This window comes from Brachyhypopomus gauderio, chromosome 15 (genome assembly GCF_052324685.1).
Source record: "Brachyhypopomus gauderio isolate BG-103 chromosome 15, BGAUD_0.2, whole genome shotgun sequence".
In the NCBI taxonomy this organism is placed as follows: Eukaryota; Metazoa; Chordata; class Actinopteri; order Gymnotiformes; family Hypopomidae; genus Brachyhypopomus; species Brachyhypopomus gauderio.
Genome location: NC_135225.1, coordinates 8015801 through 8037333, shown reverse-complemented (window position 1 = coordinate 8037333; position 21533 = coordinate 8015801). Strand labels below are relative to the sequence as shown.

Here is a 21533-nt window from a genome sequence, read left to right as displayed (position 1 = left end):
GTAGGCTCCAGTCCATGCTAGCCCTCGCCAAGGTCAGGGGTGAGATGCCGGGGTGCCCTCCGGACCCTGGGCCTGCTGAGAAGGAGCTTTGAGCACACCTCTGAGACATGACGCTGGGGGAGCAGACATGCCAGGGGAAGAGCAAAGTGGGTGAGTGCAACACTCAAGCGGACATCCAAACACTCATGTGTAATGGCAGCTCAGGCTAACCATGCTGAGGCTAACTGTACTCAGACTAACCATGCTGAGGCTAACTGTACTCAGACTAACCATGCTGAGGCTAACTGTACTCAGACTAACTGTACTCAGACTAACCGTGCTGAGACTAACCGTACTCAGACTAACCATGCTGAGGCTAACTGTACTCAGACTAACCATGCTGAGACTAACCGTACTCAGACTAACCATGCTGAGGCTAACTGTACTCAGACTAACTGTACTCAGACTAACCGTGCTGAGACTAACCGTACTCAGACTAACCATGCTGAGGCTAACTGTACTCAGACTAACCATGCTGAGACTAACTGTACTCAGACTAACCATGCTGAGACTAACCGTACTCAGACTAACCATGCTGAGGCTAACTGTACTCAGACTAACTGTACTCAGACTAACCGTGCTGAGACTAACCGTACTCAGACTAACCATGCTGAGGCTAACTGTACTCAGACTAACTGTACACAGACTAACTGTAATCTGACTAACTGTACTCAATACTAACCATGCTGACGCTAACTGTACTCAGACTAACTGTACTCAGACTAACCATGCTGAGGCTAACTGTACTCAGACTAACCATGCTCAGACTAACCATTCTGAGGCTAACTGTACTCAGACTAACCATGCTCAGACTAAACATGCTGAGGCTAACTGTACTCAGACTAACCATTTTGAGGCTAACTGTACTCAGACTACCCATGCTGAGGCTAACTGTACTCAGACTAACCATGCTCAGACTTTCAATGCTGAGGCTAACTAACTGTACTCAGATTAACCAAGCTCAGACTTCTGAGGTTTCTTTATGAAAACCTAGTATTATAGTATGTATTTCTAGAATGAAATATGAAATGTTGGATTAATTTCTTGCTCTCTGAGCTTGGCGGTCTTTGCTAGTCAGGGGTTTTGAACACACACAAAAAAGTTGACAAAGCTTTCTGCACAGAACATTGCTGAGTAAATGTTCACATTGCAAACGTGCACAGCGTGGAAAGGTCTGGTCCCCCTCCTCCCCACACACCTGCGGCTTAGCCGTCAGCGAGCAGAACCTCGTATTTCCACCCTGCTCTCACACATAAAGAAGAGCACCATCATCACAACCAGCTCCAATCATATCAGCCACAGGAAGCAGGCGGACACAAGCCATCCTCCTCACAGGAGAGGCACAGTGTACAGCACTGAGGGGCTCCTCCAGACCAACAGGGAGCTCCTGTAGGCTACCACGGGTTCCTCATCTGTTTTTTTTTTAAATGTGAATTCAGGATGGAATTTGTCCTTGCAACAAGCACTTTGTCTTTTTAAATACCGCTACAAATCACATTCTGCTTTTACATGCATGCCCAGGAACAAATGGGCTGAATATGTCTGAAAGCATTTTTCCGCGTGAGAACCAAATTCCGATTCTCCCTGCAAAAGAGCGGGACGAAGCTTCTGCGGCAACGTTTGAGGCGCAGCGTGTTAAACGTTCGTTGGCTTGCACTGCCATCTGCTGGACTCTAGAGATAATGCAGCGATGCTGGGATTCCATCCAAAATATACACATATATTATGACAGCCAAATTTTCCAAATCCTGGTCATTGCTTCTAGACACATTATAGTCGTTTTCCTGCTCCAATAAATCTCCAATAAAACTTTTAAGGTTGTCATTTAAAACGATGAGTCAAGTTTGTTTAAAGTTTAAAGCCAACAAAAAGAAAGTCCTCTAATATGTGTAGCACTGGGGCCACTAGAAAACACTACAATCTTGTTTAAAGAAATGAGAACCAGGAAACGTCGATTAAAGAGGTCAGAAGATGGTGCTTCCCCTCGACAGACTGGGCATACAGTGACTGCTTTATTTCATTATCGCCACAGGAGGAAGCAGTACATTGTGAGATGACCCAAGCGAGCGGTAATAATAAATATAATTAGTCTAAGCAATAATTAACTTTAAATAAAATCTAATTATCAAAATCGAACGTCTACCACAAGATGGCAGTGTTGCTTAATGAAGAAAAAAATGGCAACACTAACTCATTACCCACAATTAACTACAGCAGACTATTACACGTGTTGGTCAACTCATAACCTGCAAATGAATTGTACACCGGCAACAGCCTGCAGAGAGATGATCGGACAAATACATTTTACACTGCCAAGCTCTGTGCTCTAACTATAGACCACCTATCACCACGGAGCAGATAGCGGATTGTATCACATGATGAAAGCTGTCCTCCTGCTGGGTCACAGGAATTACACCGAGAAATCTTTTACAGAATCAACCAGAAACACCAACTCAATCTTAAACTTCTACTAACCACAATGACACCTCAACCCTGCAGAAATGTATTAAAATTGACGACCAGGAAGCTTGTATAAAAGATCACATGCTTTAATAAGACTGCATGAATCTCAGATACAAAGTCTCAAGTTAGCAAGTCATGAAGAGCTCGCCTGGCCTCTCCACCTGTTGCTTGCAGGGAAATGCCTGCACAGACAGGATCCCGCCTGGGTCCAGAGCAGCGAGACAGTGTCAGGGCAACCTTATCATCTCGCCTCCTGAGAACTTTGTCTTTCCAAAGCCTTTGGAGGTCAATAAGACGTACATTATACTGTGTTTTATGCAAAATGGCATGCAAATATATTGAAATTATTGTCTCATTAAAACATTTAATTAATTAGTACAGTAGTTTAAAGCTGCAATGAAGTGAAAAGGGAGCGTGGAGTTCCGTTAACTTCTAGCGTGAGGAAGAAGTGCGTGAGGAAGAATCTCTGTGTGGTGAGCCACAGGACACAGCCCTCCTGAAGACTGGGGTCAGGGCAGAGGAACATGGCCTAAAACCAAAATGGATGCCAGTGGAATTTTCCTTTCCAACAAAAAAAACAAAAAACAAAAAACATTTAACCTACATGGGGCACTGCCAGACACAAATGTCCAGTTAATAGCGTTCCGGGTTCAACTCGGGTCAGCACACAGTTTAGCTCTTTGGTTGTGGGTGTGTGTGTTTCATGTAGTATTCAGATTCACAAGCAAACTCCTACACCGAATTAACTTCACAAGTGCGCCATAAGGAAAGCGCAGTCAACATTCTGACGCCGCCACAGGGAATAAATATCCCCCCTGGCATAGGTACCAACATAAGCTCCTACCATGGCACTCAGACAACATGGTGCATTGTGTGTGCCACGTGGGACACACCCAGAAGGTCATGTGCTTTACTTTAGCCCACACTGTTCGGAGTGACGCAACGCGCAGCTCGATACCGCCGGCAGCCACAGAGTGGCCGAGCCGTCCAGCTGTGGGAACCAGAGGAGGCCCAGCAGGTCGCCGGCTCCAACATCCTCTCAGCCTTCTGCATCTCTTGTTTTCTCAGCTTTAGGAGCCTTACGTAAACATTACATTCAACGATTAAACAAAAAAGCAGACACAAGTTTGACCGTTTCGAAGACAATATTTTATTTTACGTTCAGGTCAAAGTGCTTGACAAATTATGTATTAATTGCACTGTACATTACAAATGTTGGAAATATAACCAAGGCAGGTTGGTACAACAGCACGAGGAGGAACTCTGCTCCACGTCCCCTACTGTTTCACCAGTGGACACAAATGACTGAGCACACGTGTGAAAGCTTTGAGTCATCAGCGTGGGTAGAGCCAAAGCAACTGAAGCAGCATATCTCTGAACTAGCCCAACTAGATTACAATAGATCACCATCAGTAGAGCCATATTTGGCTCTCTTTAAAAAACAACAATATATTCAGAAAATAGCTTAATATTTAAAAAATATAAAACAACAAGAAATCAATCATTGTTTGATACTGGTTAAAAACTGTTGATATTTCACAGCATGGTGCATTACTCATAGAACTAAATTTTTTAATGGCAACACACACTTGCATGTCAATGACGTCAGTAAATGAGCTAAAAGCACAGTGTGTCACAGCTAAAGTCGTTTACTTTACTAGACATTTACTAGAGCACTTTCAATAAGTCATACACTAGACTACTACTTACAATTAGTATGCGAATTAATGTGATGTAAAAATATGTTACAAGTAACATCATATACAGCACAACAAATGTACATTCATGAATTATCTTAAGCTTGCAAAGTTTAATATAAGTGCTGTACTTCTTTTAAATATTACAAAGTCAGGTGAAAGTCAATGTCTATTTTTTTGCATCATGACTAATTTGTATTACCCTGAAGTCATTGAAATATTAAAACATCAACACTCAAGATTTCAGAACAAACTCTTGCTCGCTTTTCCATAACCATCACCATTTCACAGATAATTTTCTTCCTTGAAGTGAACAGGGCTGTGGGCGGGGCAGGGCAGAACATGTCCAATCTTCTTGGAGATAAATGCACTCCTATATGAGATCCGGCTTTACACAATGGGGGTGGCTTTAACGGACGCTGTTTCAAGGCACCGATGTGATTCTCTTCCATGCCGTGGTGGTCACATCCAGATTACAAAATCACTGACATTGCCCCTTTAAGTGAGTTAACAACAAGCCCCGGCTTTATGATAAGCTGCAGACACTCAACAATGCACGTGTGTTTTCCTTTGTTACCCAACTTCAAGCCCATTACAAAAGAAACCCCAAAGCTAAGCAATGCAGTGCTACTATAGCTTGAGAAGTGAAGAAAACAGGACACCATGTCAGCTCTGGTTTTAAAGACACTATTATGAAACTAGCTGCGAATTGAACCACACAGACTTGTAACTTCCTGATCCAAGCTTGCAATAAGATCCGCACCTGAAAATAACAGCCAATTACTAATATTATTACTTATTATTACTTACTACACAAAATGCTAGGTACTGGAGCATACATTTTTTAAACAAATATATATTCAAATAGCAAGATGCCTGATGCGTGTGGGGGGGGGGGGGGGGGGGGGGGGGGGGGGGGACCCCTGCAGCTGTGAAGTCAGAAGAATCTCCTGGAGGGCACGTGAGAGCGTGAGCCGAATTCTCTCAGCTGCACAAAGTGGCGGACCGTGCTTGTTCTGCTGATGGGACACACTCCTCAGACAGCAGGACACAGAGGCAGACAGTGTGCAGCCTCTCCAGACAGGTTCACAGCTTCCTCCACACGTGACTAAAGACAATCTCTCAACGCTGTGGCTGCAAAACGCGATACATCGGGCTCAGCGGCACCCGCTGCACTACCATTAATCACTATGACAGGGTCGCCTCTTCCTCTAGCCCCGTGTTCATGCACTGAATTTAATACACCGTGCCGGCAAGTTCCGTCATCTGCCCGTTGGTCAACCAACAACAAGCACACATGTATTCAGTGAAAACAGATTGAGATGTTGATAATGACAATAATAACAACAACAACAATAACTTCAATAAAATAAATAATATTTTTAATAATGACCAAAAGTAAATCTCACAGTTGTCCTAAATGAAGGTCTGGTTCAACACGAACTCGCTTCTTAAACTCCACGTCATTTCTGATTATGTTTGACAGCAAATAGCTATTCAGTCAAGTTACATAACACACACCACAAAACTAGTGCATCATTTATAAGGAAGCTGGAACAAATGGCACAGGCTGTCTGACCGAAGCGATCCCTCTAATGCACCGACACATATTATGATGTAGCTTATATAAAACTAATATTAGCATCACTGCCTATTAGTCACTGTCATCCACTCTAGTATTCAGAATGGAAACAGCTGAGAAACCAGTTTTAGCTGAAAGAGAGTAATTACAGACCCTTCTCTGCAGCCATATGCAGGTCTTTTTCACACCTGCCTAAATTAAGTAAGAATGCTTTCAAAAATGAGTTAATAGTTTATCTTTGCCAATTAATGAAACACAAACTGAATGAACAAAAGAGAATTCAAAGTCAACTCAATATGGAGATTATGGATTGAATCAATATACAGTGTGGTGTGACCTTCAAAAAAATAAATAAAAGGTACCAGTTCTTCTGGATACACCTGCAAAAATGCTATGGATTATGTAGGATTATAGTCAGGTGTATTAACCAAAACAGAAAGAGCTGTGCAGAGGGTTAAAACTGGGTGAGGAACAGCCAAACTGCTACCAATGTGAAGTTGCAGAAGTTTCATATCACAGGTCATATAGCATGGCAAGACACATCTAGAAGACACAAGGTAGTTATTCTGCACCAGAAACATCTCTCCCAGGCAACATGTTCAAAGCAGACTGGGGTTTCAAGATGTGCTGTACAAGTGCTTTGAAGAAGCACAAAGAAACAAGCAATGTTGAACATCACAGAAGCACTGGTTGGACAAGAAAAGTTAGCACAGCAGATGAAAGACATCACGCACACTTCCCTTTGAAATCAGAAGATGTCCAGCAACGACATCAGCCCAGAACCGGCAGAAACCAGCAGGACCAGGTAAACCCATCTAGTTCTTGACAAAGTCTTGCCAGAAGTGGTCTCAATGGAAGAATTTCAGACCAAAAGCAGATATGGAAACAAGGACAAAAACAAAGGAACTGGCATGCAGATAAATTGCAGCAGATGCTCTGGAGTAATGGCTGAAAATGTTAAATATTTGGCTATAAGAGGAAGCAGTTTGTTCAGCAAAGGGCTGGAATGTAGTACAATAATGAGTGCCTGCAGGCAACAGTGGAGCGTGGTGGAGGTTCGACAGTGAAGCGTGGTGGAGGTTCGACAGTGGGGTATGGTGGAGGTTCAACAGTGAAGAGTGGTGGAGGTTCGACAGTGAAGAGTGGTGGAGGTTCGACAGTGAAGCGTGGTGGAGGTTCAACAGTGGAGCGTGGTGGAGGTTCAACAGTGGAGCGTGGTGGAGGTTCAACAGTGAAGAGTGGTGGAGGTTCAACAGTGAAGAGTGGTGGAGGTTCAACAGTGAAGAGTGGTGGAGGTTCGACAGTGAAGCGTGGTGGAGGTTCGACAGTGGAGCGTGGTGGAGGTTCGACAGTGGAGCGTGGTGGAGGTTCGACAGTGAAGAGTGGTGGAGGTTCGACAGTGAAGAGTGGTGGAGGTTCGACAGTGAAGAGTGGTGGAGGTTCGACAGTGGAGCGTGGTGGAGGTTCAACAGTGAAGAGTGGTGGAGGTTCAACAGTGAAGCGTGGTGGAGGTTCAACAGTGAAGCGTGGTGGAGGTTCAACAGTGAAGTGTGGTGGAGGTTGCTTGCAAGATAGGGGCTGCATTTCAGCCAATGTAGTCTTTTGGCTTTGGGGTTTTGGTCAGGATTAATGATGTCCTTAATGCTGAGAAATACAGGCATTCACATATCCATCATCATCATCATCATCATCATCTGTTTATCAAGGTGGTATCTGATGGGCTTCAAATTGATACTCTAGCAGGACAATGACACGAAACATACTGCCAATGTCATTAAGACCCATCTACATTGTAAAGTAGAACAAGGAGTCCTGGAAGTGATGATATGGCCCTAACAGAGCCCTGATCTCAACATTGTTGAGTGTGGATGAGATTACATGTAGAGACAGGAGGATCTGAGCCATCCATATCCACAGATGATCTATGATCTATTAGTTCTTCAAGATGTTTGGAACAACCGCTCTGCTGAGTGGATTTCTCTTTTGTTCATTCACTTTGCATTTTGTTAATTAGCAAAAAGAAATTATTAACACTTATATTTTTGAAAGTGTACTTTGCAGGACTTCTTCCACACCCATTTTCCACACCTTTGCAAAACATTTACTGAAACAAGTACTGTTTCAACGCACTACAAACACATTTCCACTTCCTTAAGCTTCTTATTCATGTATGGAGATGAGGAAAAGCCAAGCGTGGAAAGAAGCCCTGGCAGATGCTGCACGCCTAGTCTGCTGCCAGACGGTATGGAAGCTCAGCAGGACATAGACACCTTCCTTCAGATGGTGGATTCCAATCCAATAAGAATACTAAGATACCCACTTCTTTATTCAACTACATTTTGGGGAAAATACTGCAAATTCCTAAAGCCTATCCCTGGAACATCATGTGCAAATGAAACTCAGTGCAAGTCAGATTTCAAATCTGAGCTCGAAGCCCAATACTGCCTTACCAATACTGGAAACAGTACACTTTCAGAACAGTTTTTGCAAAGTCATTCACACTGACTCAAATCTACAATGACCAACATTACCAGTCATGTGTTACACACTGATGAACATCTTGTAGATAAAGAACATCATGCTATCACCAGCAAGATCCATGGTATAAACTTGCTGAATTACATTTTAAGAACAGGAGTTAAAATAGCATCTAAATGAATGTATAGGCTGGACTGAGCCAGAACAGAAGCCTTGGGCCACAGGGGAAACATTCAACCTCAGCATGAGCACCTATGCAGTACCAGTCATACCAGTAACCAATAACACAACGCACAGACTCAGCAGTGGTCACATCAGATCAAATCCACTCTTTCATATGGTAGCAAAGTTTACTCTAATAAATACTGTTGGAAACAGTGAAATTTTTGAGGGTAAAATACAAACTCACATTGCCTTGTGTTTATCTTCTGCTAAAATCTGGTCATTTGGCTTGAGTGCATACCTGTTGAAAACACAGAATATAAATACACGGCATATAAATAGAGTATACTTTATCTGTCAATGTTTTGCAACAGACACATGAATGATGACCTCCCCCAGACAAACCTGAGAACAGATTGCAAGTATATCAAGTTAACTTGTGTTGCATTCTAACAAACTGTTAATGAGTGATTACATTGAGTTTACTCAGAAACAGGCTGCAGCTATCCAGGGCAAAGGATACCTGCCCCCCTATATTAAGGTCCTGCATGCTCTGCACTTGAGATTCACAAATCGGCATAATAAGCTGCAAACACGGTTTGCCTAAAACACGGTTTACTTACTTACTTACTTCTGTAGGTTTAAGGTTTTACATGAAAAGATCAGGAGCATATTATGACATGGTGCTACATACTGGTAATTACAGTGCAATACATTGTCTATATAATATACTGTTCTTCATCCTCATCATCTTCATCCTTCTTTATGCTCATTGCCATCTTTGGCTTGCTCACTGGGGCCTTGTACTCAGATATCTGCAAAGCTGCTTTGTGACAACAGCTGTTGTAAAAAAAAAATGCTATATGAATAAATTTGACATTTGAAGATGCACTATTCTCTGAGCATAATGTACCAGCATTTCCCCTTATTTTGATAACTGACCTTTCCATTACACATGTTGGTGCAATCTTAAGCCACGAACATGAAGGTTTGTCTCTTTGAAGGGATGAAAGGATGAAGAGCCTCAATAATGATTCTCTACCAGTTAACAAGAAGACTTAGTGACCTCATACAGATGGACTACCTATGAGCAGCCACGTTTTTATCAGAATACTGAAAATGACACTGAGGTCACACTCCATGGCTGGTAAAACTCAATGTTCACAATTATATGTGAATGATCTAGAAATATATCTAACACACTATAATCAGGGTATTTTACAAACGGATTACCAGTAATTCCGCAATTTGGGAATTTCACAAACTAAATAGTCTTAGTAAATGGAAATATTTTCCAATCTACTACATTACATGGAATGCTTTTTAGGTTTACCTTAAAAACATGTTGCCTTCTGCTACATCTAATCCCAAGCAAACAGCTTGTTTATGGAATTGGCCTGTTGCTCCATTTAGCTGTAAACTGATAATCTTATCCTTTCTCCTGCACAAAGTGGTCTTCTAAATGGTAACCAAATCAAATGGATCATTAATACAAAGTCTGGAGTTTAACATTCACATGCCCTGGATACACATCGAATCTGCACAACTCAGTTGTAAGAAGAGGATAGTAAACTCTGCAATTAGAAGATTTCTCAAGGGTTTCAAGAAAATAAATGATCTGAATGCGTTTTTAAAAATATATTATTCATATAGAGATAAAGAATATATTTCATGGCTCTGTATCGTACATTAAACACATGAGATGTTTAATTAACTAAACTCATAATTCCTGACCCAACAGGAAGTAAACTCCTACAAACACAGACATGGTCAGAGCTAGAATAGGCCTACTATACAAACACACGAAAAACTGCAGCAGGGAATCATAAACCTGGAGCAAAACACAACAATACACAGAATGTAACAATAAAATTAAATGACAAATCATTCCCTTAAAAAACAACAACAAAAACACCTTGCATGTCCACTAGTGCTTCTTCAGATATTACAGGAACAAACAGTAGAGTCATGCGGACAGAAAACAAACAAAAAAACAAAAAACATTTAAGGCTAGGCCAGCCTATGAGGCCACCGGCCGCAACGTGTAAGGTTGTGTAACAGAGGACGAATGAATGGAGAGCAGGGCATTGTTTATGACTGACCCTGGAATGGAAGGCCTGTGAACAGGCCTACGTGTCAGTACAGGGCTGCCCACAGGGTGTCTACACATGCCACCTTCTGAAAGAAACAGCCCAACAGGCGTATACTCCCCAGTGCAGTGCCTGGGGCTAGAGTGAACTCATTCTCACACAACACTGTAAACATAACTCATCGCACCTTTGTTTGGACATTTAATTTTGCTTAAATAAAATGTATATAAAGCCTTAGTAAACCACTCTGAAATCATAATTCAAGATCTGTCTTGTGCATCTTTCTAGAGAATATGCCAACTCTGTAGGTTTTTAAGACAGAGACACTCTCCTTGTCACAAGTGTTTAAATGCTAATACATCAAGCTTAGCCTACATTTGTTCAACTGTTAAAGTCTGTAAGTGTCACCACATCAAAAAGAAGATTTCAATGAAACGTGACTTACTTGTCAAGAAAATCCTTGTCCACCACAGCACAGATGTCAAGTAGGGGATTCCCCATTCCAAACAGTGCATTCTGACTGTAAAAAGCAAACAGATCATATCAATTAGGCTACACAAAAATGAACCAAACAACCTGACAGTGCTTGTGATTTTAGTGCTCCGAGTGTTCTTCAAAAGAATCCACCATACGGTACAGGAGCCAGCCACCCATTACATATCTAGTGGGTCTTCACCCAGCCGAAAAGTGCAGTGAACACAGACGAAATACTCAGTAGGGCATGAAACGACAAGAGCTTACACAAGATTAACCATAGCACTTCCAGCAAAACCATGGCATGCTCTAAGGCCTACTAGGCAACCCTCTCTGCGCTGATCCACACTTTAGGCTGGGAGTGCTGGCTTGGGGTCCTGATTGGCTAGGTACAGTTTATGTTGTTACTCCAATCTGAACAAGAGTGCCATAAAAACGTGTACGTCTCATAAAATTATGACATTAGGTCTAAGAAAACATGAGGCAGAAACATACTTGGAAAGTCCTGAGTAATACTACTCATGACCTGTCCAAAATAAATCATTAGAAACAGTAGGTCAGTGACTACTGATTCATTCACCCTGGTTGTGAAATAGTGCTGAAGTGTCTTGCACCCAGAGAACTGAAGAGAAATGCTGACTCAAAACAGACTTTGCAAGGCTAATCACTGTCAACTAACTGAATTCCAGCTTTGTACCTGAAAAAAAACCTAAATGTATGACCATGACATTTGTCATACAAATTATTGAACCAGTCACTACATACACTCCCAGACAAAATGTCTGTTTAAAGTCTAAAACGGTAGCCTTCACGGGAAATCTCTGAACACGAACAGGTGCATATTTGTGGGACCGTCAAAGGATCAGAATGTTCTAAAACAGATGTTGTATTTTACAACAATATTTAGGTGCCCCAGTGAATAACACTGGCAAAGACCCAGTGAAAAATATAAAGGATAAAATGATAGAAAACATTAATCCTATATTCTAAAATACATTTTAAAAAAGGCATGCAGAGAAAGGTCAGTCTTACACCATGTAAGTTACTATCACTGAGCATATGGATACAAGTAGTCTTGATAAAGGAATCTGGCCAGTAAGCAATAGCCACTAATTTATAAAACTGAGGTAATCTGAGTGATAAATCCTCTCAGTGGAAAAGGTCTCCCTTACCTGGCCATTCTGCTACCCAGAGGAGATGCAGGAGAAATAACTTGAAAATTTAGACAAAAGTTCTAAATATACCCCAAATCTGCCACTGAAGAAATAGTGCGGCTCAACTTTTAGTTGACTGGCTGAGAGAGAGAGAGAGAGAGAGAGAGAGAGAGAGAGAGAGAGAGAGAGAGAGAGAGAGAGAGAGAGGAGGAGCTCTGTACTGCCTGGAGTTGCGTTTTGCTTCGAAAAATAAAAGAGTTAATCGATAGCAAAAATCAGCTTTACATTTCATAGCGTCTTCGATATTTGGGGCTACGTGGCAGTTAATATAGGTTATATCTAAACTCTGTTGACTGCTGCTTACAATATTACAACCATTATGAATGGGCATCTAACATAGATCTATTGTGGATTATTTAGCCAAAGCAGCTTCTAAATGTGCAACCTGTCACAGCAAGACTGAAGACTCATGACTCAGCGGTGATACTGAACCTCTGAGGTGGAAGAGACTGACTCAAAGCCCATCTGATCTGATGTGAAGATGGCCTTTATTTATGGGCCATCACTGTATGTGTGTGCTGCAGAGCCCCCTGGCAGCACAGTGTGAGTCCTGTGTGCAAAACTGCTGCATAACAAAAGACACGTGGAGTCACCGGCGGACCGATCAACACCACCTCGGCCATCTGCATGTGAAATATATAGTTCAACATTTCGACTTAACATGCAAGACCAAGTCAAGGATACATCTAATACAACAGTATCGCATTTTAATCAGGAATAGTGATTTAAGGAACTAAAAAATACTTGTTTGATCTTTTTTTTTAAAGCAAACGACTCCTCTAGCTAGTAAATCCATCTAACCCTAAATTAGATCTACAAGGTTGTAAAAATATTCGCCCTGGACAGCAACACAAGACATTTGCTGCGTGACTTTAATAAACTTAACCGACCCACAACAGCCCGGATTGTTGCGCTCTAACGAGCAAAATCACGGCGAGAGAGAGCCATTCTGAACCGGCAAAACACTTCATTGTCAAAGAAACGGGCTCGTGTTCAACGGAACCAGTCACGGATTTAATGGACACAGACTGCAAGCGAATCAGAAATGAACCAAACCCGTTTTTAAGCGCGACCCGCCGCCGCGGGGCTGCAGCTGCGAGCGGCACTTTCACCCAAACGGCGCCCGCTCGTCCCCGCCCGTCGTGCATTGTTATCTCACCCGATCTTTTTCTCTTCTAGTTTTATTTTCTTCGCTCTGGGCTCTCCCGTGGCCATCATTTCACTCGACTGTCCTCTGAGATCGCGTCCCGGCCACCTCGCTGGAGCAACCGTCAATGAGATCGCTGCTCGTATTGCGCTGATAGGATGTCATATTAAAAAAAGACTTCAGCTCAATTATAGTGGCCCTTGTCTGCCAGAGCTGAAATAGCTTGAATTATATTAAGTGAGTTTATAAAAACCCGCATACACCCGGTTAATACATGCTGTAGAAATAATTAGAAAGAACAGCTTACGTCTTTGTTTACTTGTGCACTGACTGGATTTATTTTCCACACCGGGCGAACAGGCACCTTTCTGGGCAGCTATATAAATACGCGTCCGTGGTCCTCGCTCCCGCCATATTGCCACCGAGCAGCTTTCGCCACTCTCCTCACCGCGGCTCGCTAAAGGTGTTTTTATGATTCACTACTAACCGTGTTCGTTATTTACTGTCATTTGTGTAGCGGAGTTTGTCGTGTTGATATAAGTTGTAGCGTCTGACGTGTAATCTGGAGTCAACGGTTTATTTACACACTTTTATACTACAAAGTCAGGAACTTTTAGGACTGTGATGCTAACTAGCTAGCCGGAGAGTCCAGCTGTATTGTGAGTTTAACTTAGTTACACTAGTTGATCAGCAGCCTGGTCACTTATAACATCTTTAAATTATGTTAGTCAGCTCGTTCGTGTATTTGAACAACTATATGTTTTTGAGGCATTTGATATGAGACCGGTTAGTTAGATAATTGGATGTCTGCCTGAATCAGACTCAGATATTTACACATTTGCTTGTCAGTTCAGCTCTTATTTTTGAGGTCCGTACTTTGAAGAGCAGAGAGGACACCAGGTTGCTGATAAGTGTCAGTTAGTTATAAGAGTTACTTTGTTTCATTTGAACCTGAATCAATTAGTACTAGTATTGATGTACTAGCTTAAGTACACTGGAGCGTTGATGTTTGGTCTAAATCAATAATTAACCAACTAGATCAATTCTATGCAGCTGAATGAGACGTTTGGGAGGCGGGATGCTGAATGCTGTGGTGGTCGTTGTCTTGTCCCAACTTCAGTGTTTCTGTGTTTGCAGCACTCACCATGATTCACAGCTTGTTCCTGATTAACAGTGCTGGCGACATATTCCTGGAAAAACACTGGAAGAGTGTTATAAGTCGCTCTGTGTGCGATTACTTTTTTGAAGTTCAGGAGAAAGCCGTGGAACCGGACAACGTGCCTCCCGTCATCCGCACGCCTCATCACTACCTTATCAACATCTACCGTGCCAAAATCTTTTTTGTTTCGGTCATCCAGACAGAAGTACCCCCACTTTTTGTCATTGAATTTCTTCATCGTGTTGCTGAGATGTTTCAGGTATCAAGATACCTTGTTTAATACTTTTGTTATTTGTTTTGAACCATTTTATATATATAAAATATATTGCCAAAAGTATTCACTCACCTTCCTTGACTCGCATATGATCTTAAGTGACATCCCATTCCTAATCCATAGGGTTTTCAATATGACATTGGTTCACCCTTTGCAGCTGCCCACAAAGTGTAGGAGTGTGTTTATGGGGATTTTTGACCATTCTTCCATAAGCACATTTCTGGGGTCACATACTGATGTTTGAGTAGAAGGACTGGCTCTCAGTCTCCTCTCTAATTCATCCCAAAGGTGTTCTATCGGCTTGACAGTCAAGACTCTGTGCAGGCCAGTCATGTTCATCCACACCACACTCTGCCATCCATGTCGTTATGGATCTCTTGCTTTGTGCACTGGTGCACAGTCATGTTGGAAGAGGAAGGGGCCAGCTCCAAACTGTTCCCACAAAGTTGGGAGCATGGAATTGTCCAAAATGTCTTGGTATGCTGAAGCATTCGGAGTTCCTTTCACTGGGACTAAGGGGCCAAGCCCAGCTCCTGAAAAACAACCCCACACCATAATCCCCCCTCCATCAAGCTTTACACTTGGCACAATGCAGTCAGACAAGTACTGTTCTCCTGGCAACCACCAAACCAAGACTCATCCATCAGATTGACAGATGGAAAAGCGTGATTTGTCACTCCAGAGAACGCGCCTCCACTGCTCTAGAGTCCAGTGGTGGTGTGCTTTACCCCATTTCACAACTGGATTTGTTGCACAGGTGGCATCCTATCACAGTTCCTTGCTGGAATTCACTGAGCTGAAAACGGCCCATTCTACAAATGTTTTGTAAAAACAGTCTGTATGCCTAGGTGCTTAATTTCATATACCTGTGGACATTTGGATGGGTGAGCAAATACTTTTGGCAATGTAGTGTGTTTTGTGCACTTATCTGTTACTAATATAATGTTTATAAGGATCTCTGTGTTGGAACTCTTCAGCCCAATATTATAGCCTGTTTCTTTATGCAGGATTATTTTGGTGACTGCTCTGAAGTTTCCATTAAGGACAATGTTGTAATAGTGTATGAGCTCCTTGAAGAAATGCTTGATAATGGCTTTCCACTTGCCACGGAATCAAATATCCTGAAAGAACTTATTAAACCTCCCACAATTCTGCGCTCTATGGTCAACAGTATTACAGGTAAAGTTGTGGTAAATAAACATTCTTTAACAGAACCTGCATTTTAATGTTGATTTCACTAGAGTCAAAGTTGAAGCTCTTCTAAAAACATTCATTAGTTGTGTCCATACAACCAGTGGCCTTTGCTATCAATTTCTTTAGTCCAGCGTCTCCAGCAGTGTGCACTGCAGCATTGTTGGGTTGTTTTGTCCATAGTCTATTTCCATGTGTAAGAAATGTATTGCAAATGTTAGAGCTGTGTGATCTGCTTTGTTTTTGGAGGTTTCTTTGAAGATAGATAAAGCATCACATTAGTCTGTGGAGAGAAAACAGTAAATTTGCTGTTCAGGATAATAATTTGGTCATAGATGGCTGTGAATCCCAATCAGGCAATCTCTTTTGACAGTGAAGTTCAAGTTGGGCAGACTTGTCGAACATAAAACACTGGGAAATTCTTGTGTAACTTTTTTTAGGAATAAAATCTGAATTTTGTATTTAAGTCTAATCAAAATCCTCATTCATCAATCAAAAAATGTTTTTAAAAAAGGACATAGCTTAAAGGTTTGCCTATTGTAACCTGTGTGTGGTCCTCCTAGGCAGCAGTAATGTTGGCGAAACCCTCCCTACTGGACAGTTGTCTACTGTCCCATGGAGGAGAGCTGGTGTAAAGTATACCAATAATGAGGCTTATTTTGATGTGGTTGAAGAAATTGATGCCATTCTGGATAAGTCTGGTACGTTTTAGTTCTTTTTTGCAGTTCAAAGAAGTGTAACATTTAAAATAACTTATTTGCACATTTTCATGGTCTAAATCTAAATGTTGTAACTGCTAACTGTCTGGGACATTCATTTTCAGGTACAACAGTGTTTGCAGAAATCCAGGGAGTGATTGATGCTTGTGTAAAACTCACAGGAATGCCTGATCTTACACTGTCATTTATGGTATGTGCAGTTGTTTTTATGTCTGCTTGAAGGTACATATATAGAGGAGTTTGCCTTTTGAGTGATTGTATCATGTGAGTAGCATAACCATATCCATATGTATCTGTGCTGTAGAATCCCAGACTTCTGGATGACGTGAGCTTTCATCCCTGTGTGCGATTCAAGAGATGGGAGTCTGAGAGAGTGTTGTCGTTCATTCCCCCTGATGGAAACTTCAGACTTATGTCTTATCATGTTAATGCACAAAAGTAAGAACCATTTTTTGAGGTCTGGACTTTGTAGCAGACAGTACAAAAGGTGAATTAGATACATGTTTATCAAGTATGTGGCACTCAGTAACTTAGTTTGATTTATTTATTTTTTGTCAATTTCTCACAGTTTGGTATCAATCCCAGTATATGTGAAACAGAATATCAGTTTCTTTGAGAGTGGATCCTCGGGGAGACTTGACATCACTGTGGGTCCTAAGCAGACCATGGGAAAGACGGTGGAGTGTGTGGTGGTCACAGTACACATGCCTAAAGTGGTTCTCAGTGCCAACCTCACTGCAACCCAGGGCACCTACACCTATGATCCAGTCACCAAGGTAAAACTTGGCAGAATTTTTATACATACCGTTCAAAAAAAAAAAAAAAAAGTAATACCACAAAAATAGCTAAGCACTATCACATCAAGTGTTCCATTGCATGTGACTGAATTAGTTTGTTTGATTAGATGCCAGTCCTATGAATATCCATGAATGTACTTTGCCGTGTGTGTGTGTTGGGAGGGTCTTCAGTTGTTTGTTAACCTCACAGAAGTGCAGAAAAAATTCTCTCCTCTGCTATAGATTCTGTTATGGGACATTGGAAAACTGAACCAACAAAAGCTGCCAAATCTAAAAGGAAGTCTGAGCCTGCAGTCTGGAGCCCCTAAGCCAGAGGAAAATCCCAGCCTGAACCTTGACCTCAAGATCCAGCAGTTAGCTATCTCAGGTAAGTGAAGGTCATGGTTCAGATGTGGTATGACTTGAAGAGGACGACATTTCAAAAGGCTGATGGGAGTTGGCGTGGTCCAAATGAGCGCATGTTAGCAATGGGCTCGTTTTCATTGTTTTTCAGGATTTTTTTTTCTTTAGTTTTTGTTACTTTCATTTACTGACTTGTATGCAAGTGTAACAATAGTCCAAACATGGATGCCACCATGTGAAGGGTCACACATCTGGATCTGTGTTATGTTCTGTGCCTTGCAGGACTAAAAGTGAATCGCCTAGACATGTATGGAGAGAAGTACAAGCCCTTCAAAGGAGTCAAATACGTAACCAAAGCAGGCAAGTTCCAGGTCCGAACCTGAGACCATCTGCTAATGGTGGCAAAGAGGGAGTCACCACCGTGCCAAAAAAGGTCGTCATCTCATATGATCGTTTTATAGTTTCTTTACAATATCCCATAATGTCCATAGAATTGCTAAGACATCAAAACCTTTTAAGATGAAGGATAATTTTTATTAATTTCCTTGTTTACAAGATGTAGACCTGTATTTTTGTAACTACCTGGAAACTACAGTGGTTTTTAGGCATCACCTTCATCACGGGAAATGAGGAAGGCCACAGGTACATTTCACTTTAGCACAGATTTATCTGTTGGATTACATATTGATTACATGGATCGACGGTTTTAGATTTTTCTGCACGTTTGATATGCCTTTGCCAAGTTTATAGTTTAGCAACACTTATTTAAGTGCTTTTCGCACAATGCACAAAATGTAAAGTGGCCTTTTTGAAGAAAAAAATACGCGGAGGCCTTTCTTTAAAAGCACAGCTATGCCTTTTAGCAGTGTGTACTTTTAGCTCTTCGAGCTGTTATTCCAGCAGCAAGAGAGTCTGTCTGGATGAGGGGTTTCGGATGGTGGAGAAGTCATCAGGATGAACTTTGCTCAGTGTGCAAAGTTTAACTGTGCAAAATGCCAATACGAGTTTGCTGAGTAACACTTTGCATATAGATAGGCTGTAAATACTGCCAGATCACTTCTGTTAAGGTGCTACGTTAGTTCTGTGGTTAACAGGCTTGCAACCTTATGGCAGGTATCTAGGTTTCTCATTGTGGAGATTTTATACATTCACAAGGGACACAATCTTATTTTGTAAAATATACAAATATGTAAGTTAATGGATAACCTTATAGTTAAAAATATGTACATAAACCAAATGCCTTCACATTTATAAACATTTTTGGGAATATGGTGGCCTGTGTGTCATTTGTCAATTGTGATGTTTACTTTCCAGTTATAGAACACACAACAGGGAAAGTTCCGATTGTATGTATGTAAACACAGTTAAGTATAACCAAAATATGGTTTTTCAGCAGTGATCTTTCCAAAGAATCCACACATCTGTACATTTTTACTAAGTAAATGTTTCATGTGGAATCTTATATTATTATTATTATATTATATTATTCAGTTGTACATTGATTTATAAATACTTGAATTCACCATTCAGGTCTAAAGCAATTTTATTAATCTGAGGCACAGCAACAGTTTTAAGAGACACTGAAACAAAATCAAAAGTAGTGTCATGTACATTCATACACTGTAGACCTCACCCTGAAACATGCTACAGACATACAAAAATCATTCTTGTAAACACTCACAATGAGGCACTATATAAGGGACTAATAATTATATATTTTTAAACATTTATTGTAGAAATAAGTGTAATAGCTAGGCAGTGCAAGTTCTGGTTAATGTGTAGCTATGTGATCTATATATATATATTTTTTTTTTAAGTGATGAGCTTTACAGACCCTTGAACATAATTGTGCTAGTCCTCCTGTTTGACATCCAACAAACAGTTTACATTTGAGCCACGACTGGGCAAAGTCTCTTACTGTTGCAAGTTTCTGATATCGATATGATTCCGAAATGTATCGCTATGGAATTAAATACGAACAAACCAACTGTCACTTGAGTAACAGTTACCAATATTTTCTGAAACAAATATATGTGGACAGATCTTTCAACAAAATACTTTGTTGTAAAAGGGGCATGAAGGAACAACCAATTCTGGATTTTAGCTGTACTCCTGGCTTGCCGTTAGTAACACAAATGTCTTCAGCACAATAACAAAAAGAAAGCAGTATCACTGGTTTGACAGCACAAAGCATGTTCCCAGTTTAGATTGGTGTGAGCTTTATCGTCTAGTCACAGTTTAGTATTACATGCACATTAGCCCAAATGGCAAGCAAATATATGGTGATTTTTATTATTTTATTACTATAATATGGTAGATGATTTTAAAAAGAAAATAAACGAAGGTACCAGTTGCTATTTAAAGCTCCTTAACAATCATTTTGTATGTTAATGGAAAATACTCATTGGGTGTATGCGAACAAACAAAGCCAGGTCAAAATGTACAGCTTCTAAGTAATTTAGTACTTATACAAGCAGCTTGGCTTTGGCCCTCATGGGCCAGATACCAGAGAACAGATCAACTGTTGCATCACGTGTGCTTGAGATTCACATTCACACAACCACTCACACAAAACTACATATACGAATGAGTCTAGAGCATTTAGAGTGGTAACAGTTTTTAGAAATGATCAAAACTGGAGCAAACTCTGCACAGACCAAACCCCAAATACGTTAATGTTGTATAGTAAGTCTTTCATGTGACATTACTAAATTCATATATGTTGAACTAAAAAAGTCTTTGGCATCAATATGTGAGGCATTCAGCCCCAAAACATGGCTGTAAAATAAGTCAAAATAAATCAGTAATGTTTCTACAAATATAGCCAAACAACAGTGTTCCATAAAAGCTGAAATACAACCTAAAACAATCGGTCCACTTGAGTAAACCGAAAAGTATTCTTTTAAGAGCTGTTGTCTGTCAATCAAAATCTCTGACCATGACATTTTGTTGTAGACATCATTAAGAAATATAAATATATACATTTTCAATACAAAAAAATCCTTCTCAAAATTAAATTAAGAGTAAACTTCATGAACTCTTAAGATCCTTTAAGATAGACATCACTGTGGCTGAGCCATAGTTCTTCCATATAAAATAGAAAAAAACTCTTCATGCAAAAAAATATATATACCTGGAACTTGGATAAATTCTGAAACCAAACATACCAAAAATATATATTCAAAAATCTTCATCCTGTGTAATCCTACTTTTTTTTCAAACATAGTGGTGAGAGATAAAGGGAACAAGAGCACACCTTAAGAAAAAATAAAATTCCTGGACAAAGCAATCGGTGAGGCATGAACTCGGCTATAAAGTAACAATACATCTTTTATAATCTGTGTCCACTGGGGTAAAGTTGTCTCCATTCATTCTATTGATCACCCCTTTAGGCCACTCAATAGTAGCGTTAGGCAGGACAGACACCATCACTGAAGGACCTAGCACTCCATTTACTGGTACCAGGGAGTCTTTCGGACCCAGCGGAGAGTGAACCCTGCGTCAGTGCGGATCTTGATGGAAGCGGCCTCTGCCTCTCTCACGGTCTCCTTCACTGACTGCATGAGGTTCTGCGCATTGTGGACCAACATCTCTGTGGCCTGTTTTGAATTTGGAAAACACAGTCACGTGCTCTATTGCAGCAGTTTGTGATGGCTGTTTGGAAATGAGTATTTTGTGCCTATTCACTGTTTGTTTCTTAAGTAC

The 21533-nt window shown here is 40.9% G+C and overlaps 3 protein-coding genes across 8 annotated transcripts in view; 1 reads left to right on the top strand and 2 right to left on the bottom strand.

Annotated features, from left to right (window-relative positions):
* Positions 1-13672, bottom strand: part of adka (adenosine kinase a) — a 96457-nt gene extending 82785 nt beyond the window's left edge. Inside the window, exons 1-4 of one of the 3 annotated variants that reach the window (XM_076973805.1) lie at positions 13654-13672; positions 13359-13496; positions 10957-11031; positions 8669-8722 (exon numbers count right to left, since the gene is read on the bottom strand). In XM_076973805.1, coding sequence (XP_076829920.1) covers positions 8669-8722; positions 10957-11031; positions 13359-13417 — 188 coding nt within the window. In that variant the 5' untranslated portion in view covers positions 13418-13496; positions 13654-13672. Of the gene's footprint in view, positions 1-8668; positions 8723-10956; positions 11032-12157; positions 12297-13358; positions 13519-13653 lie in introns of those variants that run through there. The other 2 variants (XM_076973807.1, XM_076973806.1) reach the window with 2 other exon arrangements.
* A 34-nt stretch (positions 13673-13706) lies between these two features.
* Positions 13707-19102, top strand: ap3m1 (adaptor related protein complex 3 subunit mu 1). Its single transcript, XM_076973804.1, has 9 exons — positions 13707-13809; positions 14484-14764; positions 15787-15958; positions 16534-16671; positions 16794-16879; positions 16994-17127; positions 17258-17465; positions 17709-17853; positions 18111-19102. Exons 2-9 carry the CDS (start codon positions 14492-14494, stop codon positions 18209-18211), a joined length of 1257 nt encoding a protein of 418 aa, XP_076829919.1. The 5' UTR covers positions 13707-13809; positions 14484-14491; the 3' UTR covers positions 18212-19102.
* Positions 19103-19353: 251 nt separating this feature from the next.
* The window catches only part of vcla (vinculin a), a 36313-nt gene continuing 34133 nt past the window's right edge, over positions 19354-21533 (bottom strand). For all 4 annotated transcript variants that reach the window (XM_076974605.1, XM_076974606.1, XM_076974607.1 and 1 more), the window contains one exon: positions 19354-21427. In XM_076974605.1, the coding sequence (XP_076830720.1) occupies positions 21281-21427 (147 nt within the window). In that variant the 3' untranslated portion in view covers positions 19354-21280. The remainder of the gene's footprint in view (positions 21428-21533) is intronic.

Coding starts and splice junctions, on each gene's coding strand:
- ap3m1 (XM_076973804.1), top strand. CDS start 14,492: ATGATTCACAGCTTGTTCCTGATTAACAGTGCTGGCGACATATTCCTG. Junction 15,959..16,533: donor TATGGTCAACAGTATTACAG/GTAAAGTTGTGG, acceptor TGGTCCTCCTAG/GCAGCAGTAATGTTGGCGAA. Junction 17,854..18,110: donor CCAGCAGTTAGCTATCTCAG/GTAAGTGAAGGT, acceptor TGTGCCTTGCAG/GACTAAAAGTGAATCGCCTA.